This window comes from Cibotium barometz, chromosome 22 (assembly GCF_041138505.1).
Source record: "Cibotium barometz isolate CiBa-2024 chromosome 22, ASM4113850v1, whole genome shotgun sequence".
Lineage (NCBI taxonomy): Eukaryota > Viridiplantae > Streptophyta > Polypodiopsida > Cyatheales > Cibotiaceae > Cibotium > Cibotium barometz.
The window spans coordinates 26,932,983-26,951,552 of NC_141067.1; the positions used below are offsets into that span (position 1 = coordinate 26,932,983).

An 18,570-nucleotide genomic window follows, 5' to 3' on the forward strand; every position below is an offset into this window, starting at 1 on the left:
GACTCAAGATGACCAAAAACATCAAATGTGTGGAAGGGAAAGAGATGCGGCATGTATCATGCAAAAAGGTGATGATTTGGGTCGTAATAATGGATACTGGAGCTAAAAGGTGATGAGCTGTGCCATAATAATGTATAGTGGAGCTAAAATATGAGTTGGGACTCAAGATAACCTTCATAAACATTATCTAGGTAATGGTGAAAGTGGACATTTATGCAAGCAAAAATGGGGCGGAGAGAGAGAGAGAGAGAGAGAGAGAGAGAGAGAGAGAGAGAGAGAGAGAGAGAGAGAGAGAGAGAGAGAGAGAGAGAGAGAACTAGCTATGCTAGCCCATTTGTTGCAAGTAGAGGAGGAACGAAGAGCGAGAGGCATATAATTGAATACATTGAAGAGAGAATCTTTATACATGAGTTGCTTATTGCCCGCTCTAGATCTATGGCTAATGCGATAGTTAATCATAATGAGAACCTTACAAACTGAATAAGTTCTTGATTATTAATAATAGGGGTCCCAAAAAAATGACCCGGGGACCCCAATGGTGCATTATGTTTAACCTACAAGTGTTGCATCACTAAATTCTCCTCTCACACAACAAGGGCCCAATATTGCACCTCGACTTATTTATAACAATTGGATTGATTTCTTGCTAAAAAAAGGAAACATCACTCTTGTTTATAACAATTGGATTGGGACTCTAAACAAGCGATCCAAACTTCCAAACTAGGGTTATTTTCATCGATTTCTTGCTGAAAAAGGGAAACATCAGAGTACAGAAGGGTGATTAAGCTTGATAAAATCATGGGAAGTTATTATTGAATTAAAAAATGAATAAAGCCAAAGAATATTATTGATTGATTAATAGGGGGTCCCGAAAAAGAAACCGGAGAAATTGAACATAGGAATTCTTCTGTCTTGCCATTTTCTCTTCAGCGACCCACCACAATGGCTCTGGGAGTTACAATAATGCAAAAGAGTTACAATAATGTTGAACAACTCTTTAAGCAAAACTCTAAAAGGGATCTGCCTTACATGCCTTAATCCGGGTTCAAAATAACGACCTAAGCACTGCCCATGTGGACCGTCAGATAGGTCACCGAGCGAACGGTTTAGATGAGAGAAAGGCACACCGTCGATTGATGGGCAGATCCTACGTTTAAAAATCCGTGGCTGGAGAGTCGATTTCTCTTTTGCTTTTAACTCCCACAGACCTAGTTGTTCCGCAGAAGAAGCTCTGCTTTACCTTGCCCCATTGCTCCGATCGGAGCACGGTTGAGCACAGGAAAGCAAGGGTTCTCCATTTTCATCTTTGCTGTCGACGGTCGCTTTGCCCTGCCGTCCGCAGCAGAAAGCTTCCTCTCAGATCTGGTTTTGCCCTAACCCTGCAGCAGAAACCTTCATTTTCCAGATCTGATTCTGCCTTAGCCTCTGCTGCCTCCGGCTTTTCGTCGCCATGTTCGGCCGCGCTCCCAAAAAGAGTGATAACACCAGATACTACGAGATCCTTGGCGTCACCAAGAATGCCTCCGCCGATGAGCTCAAGAAAGCCTACCGCAAGGCTGCCATCAAGAATCATCCGGACAAAGGGGGTGATCCTGAGAAGGTAACCCTTAATTTTTCTTGTCTGCACAGTTAGGTTTTTTATAGGCTTTCTTGTGGGTTGAGAGACTTCAACGTTTTTTAGGGTTTGATAACGTGCCACAGTTTTATCTCAGATGGCCCGCTGTTTTTCTTAGTTAGGGTGGGTTCTACTTTGTTAGTCGGTTAGGGTGTTGATGCTCTGTTAATCGTTCTGTTTAGGATTTGATGGCCTAGGTTTTGATGACCTGACCTCAGTTAGGCTTTGATGCTAAGCAAGCCTTCCATTCCTTTTCCTCAGTTAGGGTTCCGTGGCCTGCTTTGGCCTGCTTTCTTTCACCGTGGGTATTTTTCATCGGGATTTGCGTCATTAGTGCTAGATACCGGTAGCTATGGTAAGATGGCCTCTCGTTCTCTTAACCAGGGTTTGATGATCGCAATTTTATGGTTTCAAAAGTTGAAGGGTGTGATAGTGTAATTGTTCGGGCAGTCAGAGCTTGTGACATCTGAGTAGGTCTCAGTGAGGGTTTTCTCACTTCCAATTTTTGTAGTCTAGGGCATAGTGGCCTCTATGGGTTAACCCAAGATATTAACTCATCTTGGGTTGTTAGACTGGTTTCTTCGCTCTAAAACGTCAGAGGATAAATTTCAAACGACGAGAGCTCACAATGGAGAGGAATTCTTCCTTAGCCTCAGGACAGAGTGTTCAGAGACTCTTTTGCAACGGGACCGTGGATGACGATGTCCTTGTGGCTCGTAATCTGGGGTAAGAGGTCAAGCCCCAACCTCCAATACACAGTGCTGCTGCATTCACCCCAGCTCCAATGGTGCCAGCAAGCAAACATTTTTGAAGTCAGAATATTTGGTCAAATGGGCGTGGGTTTCCCTGCGTGCTTGCCCTCAGCCAGTTGACAGCTTATTCCTTGAAAATTGGTGTAGGGCCCCGTATCTAAATCTGCCCTCTTTTTGATGGATGTTAGGTCTTGCTCTTGCCATGCTCAGAAGGCACTTAGCTATTTTCAGAAAATGTCACATGTCTACAAGGTTTTTGACCTGTAAGCTTCAAATTGTTACATTGGCATTGCAGTTCAAAGAATTAGCACAGGCATACGAGGTTTTGAGTGATCCAGAGAAACGGGACATTTATGATCAATATGGAGAGGATGCAATCAAGGAAGGGATGGGTGGTGGTGGTGGTGGACACAATCCTTTCGACATCTTTGAGTCCTTCTTTGGAGGTGCTAGTCCTTTTGGTGGAGGTAGCCTATTTTCCTTCAGCTTTACTTTCATTTTTAATGACAATTAGCAATTTTCATGCTTGTTACTCACCCTTCTTAATATACAGGTGGCAGTAGTAGCAGGGGTGGTAGGAGGCAGAGGCGGGGAGAGGACGTTGTGCACCCACTGAAGGTTTCACTTGAAGACTTGTACAATGGCACTTCCAAAAAGTTGTCTTTATCAAGGAATGTTCTCTGCCCAAAGTGCAAAGGGTACGTTTGAAATATTGTGGAAAGAGTGGGCCTATTGCTTAAATATTCAAAACTGTAGGTGTAATGAGTAAATAATGGACATATTATGCTGTGAATTTGAAGCAGTAGGCCTCCATGATAGAAGCTCCATTCTTCTTGTTCACATGTTGTGAAGCTTCTATTTGAACCGTGTAGTGGGTCACTTAGGATGCATTTCAAGGGATAGTTGGCAGATTCTATCTGGTGTACTTGTCCCTCATATTAGCCAACTGAGGGTCTGGGTTACCAACCCATTGTTGCACTTGGGATCGGGCGATCAACTTTGAAATGTCTAAGCCTGATCTAATTCAAGATATGTTAATGTAGTTACAACTTTTATCTTGATCACAAAGCCTGCGTGTACTTTTTTGCAGGAAAGGCTCGAAAACAGGTGCCTCTATGAAGTGTGCTGGCTGTCAAGGATCCGGAATGAAGGTTTCCATTAGACAGCTTGGTCCTAGTATGATTCAGCAGATGCAGCATGTGTGTCCTGAATGTAAAGGTTCTGGTACGTTGGTGGTGTAGGTGCTGCTACAGCTTTATTTCGATCTGTGAAACTTAGTAATAGGACATAAAGGCTTCATTGGGATTACTGTTTTCTGCTCAGGGGAAACTATTACTGAGAAGGACAAATGCACACAGTGCAAAGGTGAGAAGGTAGTGCAAGACAAGAAGGTGCTTGAAGTACATGTGGACAAGGGTATGCAACATTCTCAAAAGATTACTTTCCAGGGTGAAGCTGATGAGGCAGTAAGTTCTTATTTCAGCTCTTCTTAGCTCTATTTGAATACACTCACAGTTAGATTTTATAATGAGGAGTGTTTGATTCTCTGTGCAGCCTGATACTGTGACTGGTGATATTGTCTTCGTCCTTCAACTTAAGGAGCATGCAAAGTTCAAGAGAAAGGGTGATGATCTCTTTGTTGAACACACGTTGAACCTCACTGAGGCTCTCTGTGGTTTCCAATTCATTCTCACTCACCTTGATGGCCGACAGCTGCTGATCAAGTCTAGTGCAGGGGAGATAGTGAAGCCAGGTTAGCAACTCTGCATCTTTTTCCCTATGGTTAGATGCGGGAAACATCCAGAGTTGTTTCTGGCATGTATAAAATTGACATTCAGTTTATGTTTATTGCAGGTCAATTCAAGGCCATAAATGATGAAGGAATGCCCATTCATCAGAGACCTTTCATGAAGGGGAAACTGTACATCCACTTCTCTGTGGATTTTCCAGAATCTGGGACACTCTCTGAAGAACAGTGCCGGGCTTTGGAAACCATCCTGCCCCCCAGACCATACAGTGGAATGACAGAGATGGAGCTTGATGAATGTGAAGAAACAATCCTGCAGGATGTCAATATTGAGGATGAGATGAGGAGGAAGCAGCAGGCTGCACACGAAGCGTATGAAGAAGATGAGGAAGCAGCTGGGCCAAGAGTGCAGTGTGCTCAACAGTAAACAAGCTGACCTTGTTGATTCATGATTGGTGTCTGTTCGGCACTTAAGAATTAGTGCACTACTTGTTTGTGTAAGAAATTTCAGTGTCTCCGGGGAGGATTCTAGACAGAACAGGGGCCTGTGGAAAGTCTAACATTAGCAAGAGAAGCTCCTTTGATTTACTATTCTACTAGATATTTCTCAAGCATACTTAGTTTGGAACTGAATTGAACCACAAATTCATCTAAAAGCCAGCCTTGTGCCCGTGTCCCTGAATTTTTGATATGAGACGACTGTTTCATGTGGATGTAAGGTTACGGGTTGTAACTAAACTAAGTGTTGAATCTTAGCATCTCATCTTTCATTTCACCAAGCACAGTTATGTCTTCCCAAAACACCTGACCAGTGTTGAATCTTAGCATCTCATCTTTCATTTCACCAAGCACAGTTATGTCTTCCCAAAACACCTGACCAGTGGTTTTTGAACAGTGGCTTTTGAAGGGTTGTTCACATGATTTGCTAGTTTAAAAAGTTAATCATTCTCATAGTAATAAGGTAATCATGCTTGTACAGATTTTCAAGTGTTAGAATGAAATGTTTTGTTCAATGTCAACTGGCAGAAAGGCTCGACATCCACTTAATGGATTTAAGTAGATATTACAATTCAAGACTGAAATGATACAGGGGTAAAGTTTTGTTTACTGATTCTTCTTTAAGGTCTTTACCCATGTAAGAGTTCTCATAATTCCTAGTGCCTGTTGAATGTATAGACAGGAATTGGTCTCTCGTATCTTTTGTACTCTTTAGAATGTGACAAGACGAATATGGAACGTTTCCAATGTTTGATAACTGTCATGGGCCAAGATGCTGTTTTTTTTATTTTGAGGGAGAAGAATAGGGGAATGCAATCACTGCTAAATTTGTCCGGCTTGGTGCATGTCTAGGACCAGGAATAGGGGGGTTGCAATACTAAACTTGTTAGAAATGGTGTGTTGAGGGTGGGGAATAGTGGGTTCCAATGTATGAAAACTGAGAAGTCGGCTAGGAATCTTGTTTTTTTTGGGGGGGGGGGGAGTGAGTTGTGAGTTGTGAAGTGTTATATTCCTAGTTGTGGCTCATACTGCCCTATAGAGGAATGTCTATAAAACTAAAGAATGGAAGTTGTTAGGAAAAGTGAGTAACATGTCTAAAAAGTGATGTATTTCAGTCTCATAATGGTCATGGTAGCATAGGATTGCCACTGCTTACTTTTCAGTTCACACAATCTTATTGTGATTGTAGCTGAGGAGGAGGGCTGCTACCACTTGGTTTGAGTTGTTTTGTATCTTTTGTATGTTTGACAATAATGTACAACATATTTTGAGCAAGGACATTCATTGGTTATATGTTTTCACACAATCTGGTATCTTCTTAGGGAGGGTTTACTTTTGAGTTGTTCTTGCATCTCTTGTATGTTTGACAATATTTGAGCAAGGGCCTTCTTCATTGGTCATATAGGGTGGCATTGCAAAAAGAACACCACAAAGCAAGCCTTGGGTGTTCTTGCTCCTTCCTGGTACTCATTCCAATGGTATTTGCATAATTTCCCTCCTCTCTGCGTTAATGAGGAATGTGTTAAATCCATCCACCACCACTCCACGGTTGGTCTTGAATTGTTGCACATACTTTAGTGCACAACCTTGACCCTGTATAATTTTGCATGTGTTAGGTGATATTCGATGGCTTTGGTGTGTTCCTAGACATCATAACTTCTTCTTTTGAGTTGATGTCTGATCCTTGCCGTGCTTTAAAAATCAGTCCACAAGAAATCCACTAAGAGAGTATGTAAACTTTCCTCAGTTGGTCTAATAGCATTGAAAGAATTACCTCCAAGTTGTCTCTTGTACTTGTGCATCCAAGTATCACACTATACCTTAACATTATGGATTATTTTGCTCATTATGAGGAATGTTTCCTCACTAGGCTGAAATCCCTCCTTGAAATGCAATATTAATCGGATACGAGAGGCCTTAGCCAAACAATGGTGAAGAGTGTGAGATTGCTTATGTCTCTGTTTGTATAATATTCTTGTAGCAGCAATCACACTGAGGGTAGAGCGACTCACTCGGGGCCTCATATCACATCATCTTGACGCTCTATTCTGTTAACTTCCCTCGGTCAAACTAGAACAATCCTTATTGAATGATTCTTCTAGTTATATTTCTTTCATAATGCTCAAAAGTAGACCACATTGAGCGGCTCCTTTCGAGATGTCTAGACTCCTCAACTATGAAGGCTATTCTTCTATCCTCATTCAAAAATGCTGATCTAAACTACTCATCCCAAGTTCCATTAGGCAAAATTTGCATTAAAAAAGGACCGTGGAAGAGCTCTCTCTCTCTTCCACGTAGATAAGAGGGAGACAAAAGATGATATTAAGATATTGAATCTCTCCCTCTTTTGTAGACTCTCTAGGATCACTTTTTACTAATATTGTAATAGATTCATCGAATATTTTATTGTTATTGTATATCTTAACCAAGTCTATGGTGAATTCTACCTTCTGATGCTATTGACATTCTAACTACCTTAAATGTATCGGATTTAAACAATTTATATAATCTACTTGAGTATTTTGTTAGTTTGAGCAATTCTATGCGTATTCTTTGATTGCAAGGTTTATCCGATGTTTCTGTTTGGTGTTGTGAAAGACTATTGACTTCGCAGTATGAATTTTTACTTTCCCTCCTTTCTCTATAGATAGCTCTCTCTTTGTTTTCCCTCCATTCTCACATTAATGGTGGTAGATGCTTCCATTTGCAGTAGAGATTAGGGTGAGAAAAAAGGATTAAAGATGAGGTGTGTGTTGGTTTTCTAGTGCCACACAGCTGGAGCCAAAAAAAACCGTCTTACTCATCATCATTGATCTTTCTTGTCACACTACAAGTTCAGAGAATAACATATCTATGGAGGTTGGTATTCTTTATTTTTAAAAATCTTATAGTTTTGAATGTTGTTTATTTGAAGGATTCAATAAAATATTTTATTTAATGATATGTAATATTAATGCTTTTATCAATGTTTTGAGATAAACATTAGATTTTCAAAGTTTAATGGTTTTGATCATTGTACCTAATTTTGAGTCACTGTTGTTATGAATTACTTATGTATATGGATAATTATAATGGAGTTACAAGATACACAAAGCACGAAAAGAGACGAGTTACATGATACACAAAGTAAGAAAAGAGACATTCACCTTCAATTTGATGTTGAGTATGCACCTACGTATAAGAAGACTAAGGTTACCTTGGTGTAACAATTAATAATGCAAGAGAATAACACAACTCTTAAAATCACTAATTGAGAAAGAGAAGGAATGTGAAAATTTGTAGGGTGCAATGCATATTGTGGAAGTACAGAATACCTAAATAAGTGAGAGGGTGCATGTTCTTGAGAAAGCGAATAAGAAGATGTAAAGAATGTTGGAGAACAACACTGCATTCGGGCCAAGAGCACGTCTGAAGGAGCTAATACCAATAGATAGGTTGGTCATTGGAGGTGGACAATGGAAGTGACAAATCAGGGCTTGAAAGGATATTCAACACATGCTTACAACATAAAATGATAAAATGGATAGCTTAGTTGCTAGAGTGCTCTCAAAGGACATGGTAAGGTCTGCACTCCAAGATAAGAAGTTTAAAGCAAATGTCAGAAGATATAACTAGAGATAAGATGCATGAAGTGACCAAGACATTTACAGCCCAATAATGCCCAAGGCATATGTGATAAAGATAAGATTGCCTTGAGATCATATGTTGCTATTTACAAGCGATTAGATAGGATTTAAGAGGGTTATGAAGAGGAAAAGGATTTTTTCTCTTCCAAAACCATATCATGTAGGACAAGTATGAAAATTATTGAATGGTAAAGTTTTGGAGCTTATTGGCGAGCCTCTGTATCTATGCCATACACATAAATGTAAGTCAGAGGCTATATTTAACCTAATGCAATTTAACAATTTTGTGCTAGATGTATATAAGGTGCAATGTTCAATGGTCAAATTCTATAAGAATAGAGCCTTGAGTCCGGACATCACAAAAGAGCATTCATATTATTTTAGTATTCAATCAGAAAATGATATATAGTTGCTTGCTGCTTTTGAAGTTCCAAAAGAAGACCATGAAATGTTAACGATTTTCTTTAACTTGACAAGTATACCAAATGTGATATCAGACAAGGGAAGAAGTCCTAAAAATAGTTAAATTTGGTGAATACAATCTACAACGGTATCTCCCAGGAGTTTAAAAACTTTGAAGTGCATGTTTGGTGTGCTGTGTGGATCCAATGTAGAATTTCCATGCATGTACTGCATGAAATCCAGAAAAAAGTCGATGGATGAAAATAAAAATTGGATTGCCAAGACAGAAAACGAGGGTACCCGAACTCGTGACCAACTTATAATACGCGAAGGAAAAACAACCTACTTGGATCCAAAGTGGGATCCTATTCTAAAGATACCCTTAATAAGGGTTCACTTTTTCACTTTGCATGCCATGGTAAGGATGCTTAAAAAGTTGGTATACAAGTACGTATGTTTTGCCTATAGGAGGATGGAACCAGAGAGTGATGCTCAAGAGGCATGCAAGAAAGTATAAGAGGTTTTGTCAGACATTAGGTTACACAGAGGTCAACTGGAAATTAAAAACGATGAAAAGATGTCAGGGGTAAGTGGAAACTTACCTTGTGAGCTATGCTTTGGTGGAGCAAAGGTGAGAAAACTTCTTTCTCCACCACGTAATGAAAAGGGAGATTTATTAGTGAAGTAACCGGAGAAATACAATGCATGGAAAAAGTTGCATATAGTTATTCTTGACAGGACAATGGAGGAAAGACTCGATTAGCAAAGGAAAACGTATGGGTTGCACTTGACCAGTTGGTAATTCTTTCACAAAAGATGATCTTTATAATGGATGATGCACTAAATTTTAAGAACATTGTTAGAAACTTTTACAAATCAATGGAAGAAGCTTGGGGTCAGAGTAGTATCACCCAAGCTTGGAAAAGACTATATCTAAAAGTGTTAAATTATTTTAACATGTTTATTACAAGTGCATAAATGTTTTTCTCAGGGTTTGTAGTCACTAAATACATGGGTAACTATAATACTATGGTGGGTTGGACAAGGGCTAAGATAACTCACTAGATGCACTCATTCTTTCCTCTTCCACTTTTCACCTAGAAGAGCTTGCACCTTATTTAAGGAAGCAGTGAGAACAACACAAACCTACCTATTTTCATGCTCTCATCCACCTACTTGCAGTCTTTAAAGTCAAGTGCTCACTAACCAAGCTTGGTGAATCCAAGATCCAAGCTTCATAGACGTTACTTGTTCCCGACAAGATGAAATGAGATGAAGTAAGATAACATGGTTAGAAGAAAAGTGGTGAGGTGAGATGAAGTCATGATATGGTGTGAAGTGAAACAAAGCGACGTGAGGTGAATTAAAGTGAAAAGAGGTGGGGTGAAGTAAATTGAAGTGATGGTGGGTGTTCACTCAAGTTTTGTGCAGACAGTCTAGACTACTTAGTTATCTTCCTTCTTGTGCAAGAACCATGGTTTCTTGTGCTTATTCATCCTCCAAGCTACATAAGAAAGAGCATAATAAAGATTTCCTAACCATTGAGAGAATTACAAAATCTCTCTCTTTAACCTAGTATATCATCTAGCTTAATATTTCAGATAATTGTTTGCTCTTTCACTCTAAAAAAAACTTATTTAAGATTTCCGCACACGCACACAAACCTCAAATCTTTTAATGGTACCACAAAACTTGTGCAAAACTACCTCATATGAGAGCTAGAAGTGATCGTTTCACAATAGAGCGAGAAGCATCAACAAGAGGGAAAGTATCTCGCAAAGTTAAGAATTGTATGTAAAAGTCCGTTGTTAGAATATAGAGAAATCAACTTATACACACGCTCATAAATTAAGTTATGAGCATTTCGCACTTGTCCTTTGTCCACAACCCAATTCTATCTTAGTATATTATCTAATTATTTATGCTTTAACTCCTTATGTAGATGTTGGCATAGGCACATCATTGGCCATATCCTAGTGCAATCATGGGCTCCTAATATTATAGTTTCCTGTTACATTGAATCCCAAGCTAAAAATGTATTTCAATCATGCCATTGGGTTCTAGCATTTAGGTGTTGGAAATCGGTCTTTGGTTGATGTGGCATTTCAAGCCACCTTGATTTGGCATTTTGACCTTATTATTGGCATGTGTACCTGTCCCTAGGTTCCCTCTACCAATTGAACAATGTCCATCCATAGCTCTACCTTTTGCAAATACCACTTTCTTTGTTGCCCCTTGGCACCATTGGCATCCACTTTTCACTAGCTTATTATCTTTAGGCATTAAGTATTATGAATAAAATAAGGTGTTGCTACAACTCCTCGACCTTTTTTGTCCCTTGACTAGCATTGAGCAATACCTTTATTCGAGGAGGCTAAAAATATATCAATTAATGGACACGAAGGAGATGCGTTTGAGCCAAGGGATGTGAGAGGAGCAAGAGGTAGGAGACAACAAGGGGAGGATTCCAAAGAAAATACTGATAAGGAGGGTGTAGAAAACTATTAAAAGATGATTGGGAGAGGAAGATGAAGGATAGAGGGAAGGAAGGAGTGCAAAGAGGGAAGAAGAAGAAGGGCACACCCATGTAGGTAGCACATGGGTGACTTGGGACTTAAGAACCAAATGACTGAGCATATGCCAAAAAAAATAGACAGAAGGGTGAAATCCTATTAAAATAATCTACACTTATTATGGAAAATTTGGAGGCATTTCTTGAAAAAACTCCTCAAAATCTTGCAATTTTAAAACCTTCAATTATAAAAAAATCACCTTTTTTCCAAATTTAGCAAAATCATTGATTGGCTTTTGATACAAGGTGACACATGCCCACCCTCCTTTCGCTTTTGTCAGCGGAAATTAGCTGAACTAAGTGGAATTGGGAATCCTTAAATGAAATCTATTACTCTCCACCATCATCACCAATCAAGTTACCACTATTGACACATTTCTTATTATCAAGTTTATGTCTTATTTCAACTTGTCTTTTATCCTTCTTATCAAGTTTATGTCTAGGGCTAGCCTTCTTATTTTGTGTAGTATGCTATCCCCTTAGGTATTCCTCCACATGCACCTTGACAGAGTGTCCTTTGGGAATCCTTGAATGATTTCCATCACCATCCACTTTGCACCCCACTAAGTTTCCAATATAGATCTCTTTTTTTATCTAACACATTGGGGATTACTCTCTTCTTTCAACTTGTCCTTTGTCCTTGTACCTCAAAATTGACACAATACCTTTGTCTTGTAACTTAGGTAGTAGGCACCCATGGGCCCACCCTGAATTTTCTTATGAGTAACACATCCCCCAAGCATTGGACCCCATGCCTTTGGCTCCTTATGCTCTTATCTTGCTACATGGTCACTTTGCATCATCATTGTTTGAGGTCATTGATGTCTCAATACCTATTGAACTTTGTGGTTTCCCCTTTGATCTATTCTTTGTCTTTTTCCATTCTCATGCCAAGGATTTGGCTTAAGCTTCCTATGCATGCACCTCTCATAAATCATTCCCTTATCTTGCAGTATTCCTTCCATGTTGAAAGTATCTACATCTTCTCATACACTTATTATAATTGATTTTCATATCATTCTCTGCATCCTTACTCCATCCTTAGCACCATGTTTGCAATGTTGTGCAAACACACCATTAGGGCATGCATCCAATAAAGATTTGGTCCATAATATAGTTAATCCAAATTGCTAACAGTTTTGATAGCCAATGTTTCACCTCCTTGGCCATGCACATTTATGTATCTTTTTTTTGCACCGTCTTCCTTTTCTTCTATCATACCAATTTTACTCATGGTTTGATAGGCCCCTACCTATGCCCATCAACCACATTGCTCTCATTACCAAGTTAATACCTTATTAAATTACCCACGTACTTGAATCCTTCCCATTGGCTTTCCCATCCACATTACTTGCCTTTTCATTGTCTTACCCTTAATGGAGCTATGAAAATGGGTAAGGGGAAATGAGGGAAAGAGCTATGGAGAGCTCAATCTCAAGCTTAATACCTTTGTGTATGCAAGGAATGAGGGACATATGGAGATGGAGAAGGAGAGGGAGAAGAGAAGCTATAATCCTTTCCCTCAAAGAACATGTACACACATAATCCACAAGTATGCAACCATCAAAGAAAAAGCGAGCAAGCACACATGCTATCATCACAATTGTGATAACGGGATTATGTGATTTCTCATAAGATAAAAATAACTTATATATAAAGCGTCATATGTACAATGTTCGGCTTCCCAAGAATCAAATGTCTAGGGGCCCATGCTAAATAGGACTAATGTCCTAGGCTGTATATTGATCACCAACATTACACACATCATAACCTTGGTAAAATGATAATCAATCACCATTACACACATCGTAATCTTGGTAAATACTAGTCACTCGACATTACACACGTTACAAGATTAGTGATTTTCCAAAATCTTTTACATGAAGCGCATTTTAGAGTTATAAAAATATGGCATAAAAAGTCAAACCATGCGTTAAGGGTAAAGTTAACCAGTGTGGTTAACATACTCCCTCCCTAGTAACGGTTCCATCCTAAAAATCAACGTTGAGGTGCAGGGATGGCGTAGTCACATGCCACAACTTATGGGCCATTGATGGTGAGTGGAAGGCCATGGAAGAATATCTTGTATGAGGCCCAAAAGCGAGGAGGTCCAAGCTTAGATGAGGTAAAGGGGAGGGTTGGCCTTGAGACTTGTGGAGATGGGGGGTCGTGGAAGGAGAGAGACTAACTTCAAGTTTAGAGGGGACCTTAAATGAATGGTTTAGAGCCTTAAATATTCAATAATTCATCCAAAGTTTAACTTTTTATCCATGCAGGTCCTTTATACAACCTTTCATTATTTCACTCTTTATACGACCTGTGGGGACAATCATTCACTATTTCAGTCTTTACACTAAAAAGCTCATTTATAGGCCTTATTCTACACGAACATATTGAGAACTTATTCCCTGATCCGACACTTCTAATTTTCCTTAAATATTTGGAAAATAAAGTTGATAGGTTACATAACCTCAAAATAATTTAAAAAAATTCCATAGACTAGGCATCTTTTATAATGCTCATCTCACCAACTTGTGCTCTAAAAATCCCTTTAGTTAAATATTCGATCAGAGTTTTGTTTGTTCCTATGGGGTCCTAGAAATAAAAGATTTTTTTATTTAAACAAAATTTTGAATTTCAACTTTCTCTCTCTAGACTTAATTTCTCTCTCTAGCTTTTTAGATCCAGTAAATGGAGAGATTTCAATCAAACCAGTTAGGAAACTATGAGGAGACATCTTACATCCTCCCCCACTTGAAGAATCAAGATGCCCTCATCTCGTAAATTGGGGATAATCTCTTTGCAACGTCTCTTCTTTCTCCTAGATGGCATCTTCTACATGGAAAATTTTCCAACTGACTAGGCACTCTCAGAGTTCTTTTTCTTAGAGGTTTCTCTCCAACATCCGAGATTGTCTTAGGATCTAGCTCTAACTGTGCTTGAGTTGGAGAAATGACTTGCTCATCATCTAGGATATGGTTGGCGTCTGGCACATACTTTTTGAGCAAGCTCATGTCAAATACATTGTGAACCTTCAAATGAGGGGGTCATAGAAGTTTGTAGACCTGATCCCCTATTTTCCTAGTGCTCACATAAGGTCCACATTATCTAGGAGAGTTTTTTGTATTTCCCCAAGGATAAGGAACTTCTCTTGGGTCTCACCTAGAGAAACACCACGTCCCCTTCTTCAAATGCCTAGCTAGACCTCGTTTGGTCCATGTGTTGCTTCAGTCTATCCTAGGTACTTTTAATGTCCTTAATCATGATTTACATCTGGTGATCCATCTTATCTTGTAATTTCTCCTAATCATTGGGTCTGACACCAAGTCAATGGTGTAAGACAATCCTCACCATAGAGTGCCTTAACAGGACTCATTCTAATGCTATGATGATAGGAAGCATTATAAGGAAATTCTACCAAATGCAAGTAATTCATCCACCTTTTGGGTTCTTGACTACATTGACTAGCGATAACCCGATAACGAAATCCATGCTTATACATTCCCATTTTATTTGGGGTAAATCCAAGGGTTTCAATCTACTCGGCACCTTGACTCTCTCAGCCTTGACTCACTAACATACTAAGCATTGGCATACATTGGTGTAACACATCTCTCTTGAGTCCCAACCATAAGAAACTTTTTTTAATTGACACATAGATCTTTATATACGTTGGGTGTCCCAAAATTGGGCTATCATGGGCTTTATACATAATCCTCCTCTTTAACTTATCCACATTTGGAATGCACAACCGATTATTGTAATACAGGTATCTTTCTTCTAACTTATACCCTTGCACTTTCTTTTAACTCCTGAGAGTTTTTCTCTCATGCTTGAGCAAGGCAGTGATGGGCACGAAGAAGTTATCTCGAAGAAGTTATCGTGGTCAAGTCAACTCCTCCCATATCAAGGGGTTAGTAACCAAAGTAATTGCAACAAAGGAGGGTGTTCTACTGAGTGCATCAACAACTACATTCTCCTTTCGTGGCTTGAACTTGATCTCAAAATTAAATTCTTGTAGAGTCTACATCCATCTTCTTTGGTGCATATATTGAGATCATTATGGGTGAAGATCCACTTTAGGCTCTAATGGTCAGTCATTCGAGTGAATCTTTGACTTAGGAGATAGTGTCTCCATAATTTTAGTGCATAAAATACTACAAGTTGCTCCAAGTCATGGACATCATAATTCTGTTTATATGGTCTAAGCTCTTTGGACTCATAGGCCACTACATGATCTTCTTGCATGAGAACACCACCTATGGAAAAACCACTTGCATATGTGACCACTTCAAAAGGTTTATTGAAATCTGGCAACTTGAGGACATGACTTGTCAAAGGCACTTTGATGCATGTGGGTCCATTGAAAAGGGGTATTCTTCCTTAGAAGAGAGATTATTAGCGGAGACGATATCTGAGCATTCCGTTGCATAAAGATACGGTACCACCCCATTAATCCTAAGAATCCCCTATCTTCTTTCACTGTCTTGGGTTCTGGCCTAATTATGACTGCTTCACATCGGCATGATGTGAAGTTATTAAGTTCTCTCAAGACGCGCGAACGGACTAAAAGTTTGATTTTGATCTTGTTGGTTGTTAACATTTACTTCAATCAATTCAATGAGATAATGATTTACCCTTTGCCTAATTTTTTATTTTTCTAAGATTCTCATGGGTGTAAATATCAAGATTGATTCTCATAGCATGTTTACACATTTTGGAAAATTTGAATGGTTTTTGAAAGCAAAACACAAAACATTAAAAAATGCAACTTCTCATGGTGAAGATTGTAGCATTAAAATGAAAGATGTAAAAGAAAAACAAGTTATTTGCCTTCCTCTAGGTTCTCCCAAGCACTAACAGACCAAAATTTTACACAAAAACACAACAAACAACATATTTTCTCTCCTTTTCACTCTTCTCCACCCAAGTCTTATCCACTTTTGAACCGTGCGCTTAACATCACTTTAGGAGAAATGGCAAAGGAAAAAGAGAGCTTCCAATGGGAAGGTGAGACTCCAAAGAAGTGTGGAAGGAGCATGCCAAAAATGTTATGCCCCTATCCTACCCCACCTTAACTTTACTCATTCAAGGAAACCAAGAAATGAACGTAATGGCCATGGGCCACAAATGTTATACCCCTATCCTACCCTTCCTTAACTTTACTCATTCAAGGAATGCAAGAAAGGAATATAATGGCCATGGGAAACTACCTTTCTCTCAAGGTTGATCCTCTTAAAGTCCACAAGATCAATTTGTTATTGAAAATCCACCCTCCTCAGTCTCACTTCCAATAAGTTGTCACTTCCAATAATGCAAGAAGTATCCACCACCTACAAGGACTCACAGATCTCTCACTCTCTAATTAATATCACACAATAAGTTGAAAGGAACATACACCAAAAATCAATGAGCTTTTAACTCTCTCACACACCATGCATAAAGATAAGAGCAAGCAGATAACACTAGACTCCGACAATAATGGACTAGACTTGCCGCATTAAAAGCATTTTATTGTCTTCTTCTTAGTCGAAGAAAGGGGTTACCAAAGTCCTTTCCCTTACCTTTTTCTTTATGCTTACTGAGAAGGCAAAATCACCACCATCACTAGCCTTTTGATGTATCTCCTCCTCCAAGAGCATAGCACTAAACTCAAAAGTCAAAGGAGGATTCCTCACATGAGTGTTTCAATGAAGTGACTAAGCTATTATATTTCTGAGGCAAGATCCTGGTGCACCTACATGCCAAACCTTGACTTGACCTATTGATCCTAGTAGTCGCCATCTAATCTCTCGAAATTCTTGATCCTCATGGTGGTGAACTACGCCATTGCTTCTCCTATTGATCCTAGTAGTCGCCATCTAATCTCTCGAATTCTTGATCCTCATGGTGGTGAACTACGCCATTGCTTCTCCTTCAGAGAGTCTCTCCAAAGCTAGCTAATTCTTAAGTTTTTGGATCCTTGTCTAATTCTTTGTTTCATACTGGTTCCATAGAACCACCATGCCTTTACTGCCAGTCGTATGCTAAATCAAAGTCATAACAAAATCATTGACGTTGGTGCCAATGGCACACATAGAATTTGCATTCCTCCTCTTCCATGCCAAAGAAAGAGCTGGATCTGGTGAAATTATTTATGTTGGAACTTCTAGATCCAAAGTTGGTTTTTGCTTCACATCAACTCTATGGTTATCACCCACAACTCATAAGAGTCCAAAATGGACCTCAACTTGAATTTCTAGAGTGTATAATTGGTTCCATCCACTTAACATCACTGAATGATGATGATACTCTGGTGGTGATGATCGAGCCCTTGTGGTTACATTATTTATAGGTTGAGCCATTTCTCCAAATTCAACCTTATATTAAATACCTTACCACTCTACTCTATTTCACTTAGAAACTTAAGGTAGGGAATTTAAGCTTACTAAGCTGTGATGTTGCAAAAAGTCCATTCATTTGAGGAAAGTTTGTGTCAAGCTAAACTCCTGTCTCCTCGAGAGCAACAACGTTAAACATGTATTTGCTATTTTGTGGAAGCATGTATTTGCTATTTTGTGGAAGCAAGAAACTGTGAACCAAAGACTAGATGACATTCGAAAAAGAAGATGGAGAGAGTATAATTTTTCTTCATCAAATGGGGCAAATAAGTTGCCAAAAGTAAAATAATTCTTAGCAATGGGATCTTGAATAAAAGAAGTGGGATCTTGAATTAGATGGTTACTAGTAAGCTCCTTCAATGACAATAGAAAGAAGCCTATAAATCCATAATTCAATTGAGATGGTGGTGGAGAACACGTGGAGAAATACATGGAAAAGATTTTTTGAGATGTCTCAAAAGCAAACACCATAGAGAAGATATTATTGGGATTAAGAACCTGAGGGAAATTTTCTTTCACCATGCCTTTGTCTCCTTCCATGACAATTGTTTTTTTTCTATGCCCACTCAAGGATTTGGATGAGATACACCATGAATATTCCCCATATCAATGTCCAACTATGCTAAAGCCCAAATTGTTTCTCACACCTCACAAAAGTAGAGGGTACTCTAAAAGAAATGGAGAATGAGAAACCTTCAAGACTAGATGGACTCACCATTGAGTAGTTCAGATGGGCCTAGGACATCAAGATCATTGGCAAATGGTTCAATTCAACGGTGAAAATAATTGCTCATCAAATGGACATAACAAAGGGGTCATCAAACTTCTACACAAAGCGGGGGATAAGCTAACCTTGGGAAATTAGAGACCAATAAACCTTCACAATGGTTAGCATAAGATCCTAGCTAAGGTCCTAGAAATAAGATTAAAGGGATTGGATGAAAGACATTGTGAGGAAGTGTAACTTCTTACATAGAT

General features: G+C 39.0%; 1 protein-coding gene and 1 long non-coding RNA gene across 2 annotated transcripts; one reads left to right on the plus strand and one right to left on the minus strand.

Moving 5' to 3' along the window:
- Positions 1-1,178: 1,178 nt before the first annotated feature.
- On the plus strand, positions 1,179-4,898 carry LOC147626475 (dnaJ protein homolog). Its single transcript, XM_086816537.1, has 7 exons — positions 1,179-1,600; positions 2,663-2,834; positions 2,921-3,065; positions 3,458-3,591; positions 3,691-3,833; positions 3,922-4,120; positions 4,222-4,898. The coding sequence occupies exons 1-7, from the start codon at positions 1,451-1,453 to the stop codon at positions 4,539-4,541; spliced, it is 1,263 nt and encodes a 420-aa protein (XP_086672663.1). The 5' UTR covers positions 1,179-1,450; the 3' UTR covers positions 4,542-4,898.
- LOC147626476 (uncharacterized) lies at positions 4,512-5,133 on the minus strand. The gene is made up of 2 exons (XR_015268597.1): positions 4,988-5,133; positions 4,512-4,918 (listed from the first exon to the last, which is right to left on the minus strand). It is a non-coding gene; the product is annotated as an uncharacterized LOC147626476 (long non-coding RNA).
- Between the last annotated feature and the right edge of the window lie 13,437 nt (positions 5,134-18,570).

Coding starts and splice junctions, on each gene's coding strand:
- LOC147626475 (XM_086816537.1), top strand. CDS start 1,451: ATGTTCGGCCGCGCTCCCAAAAAGAGTGATAACACCAGATACTACGAG. Junction 3,066..3,457: donor CTCTGCCCAAAGTGCAAAGG/GTACGTTTGAAA, acceptor ACTTTTTTGCAG/GAAAGGCTCGAAAACAGGTG. Junction 3,834..3,921: donor AGGGTGAAGCTGATGAGGCA/GTAAGTTCTTAT, acceptor TTCTCTGTGCAG/CCTGATACTGTGACTGGTGA.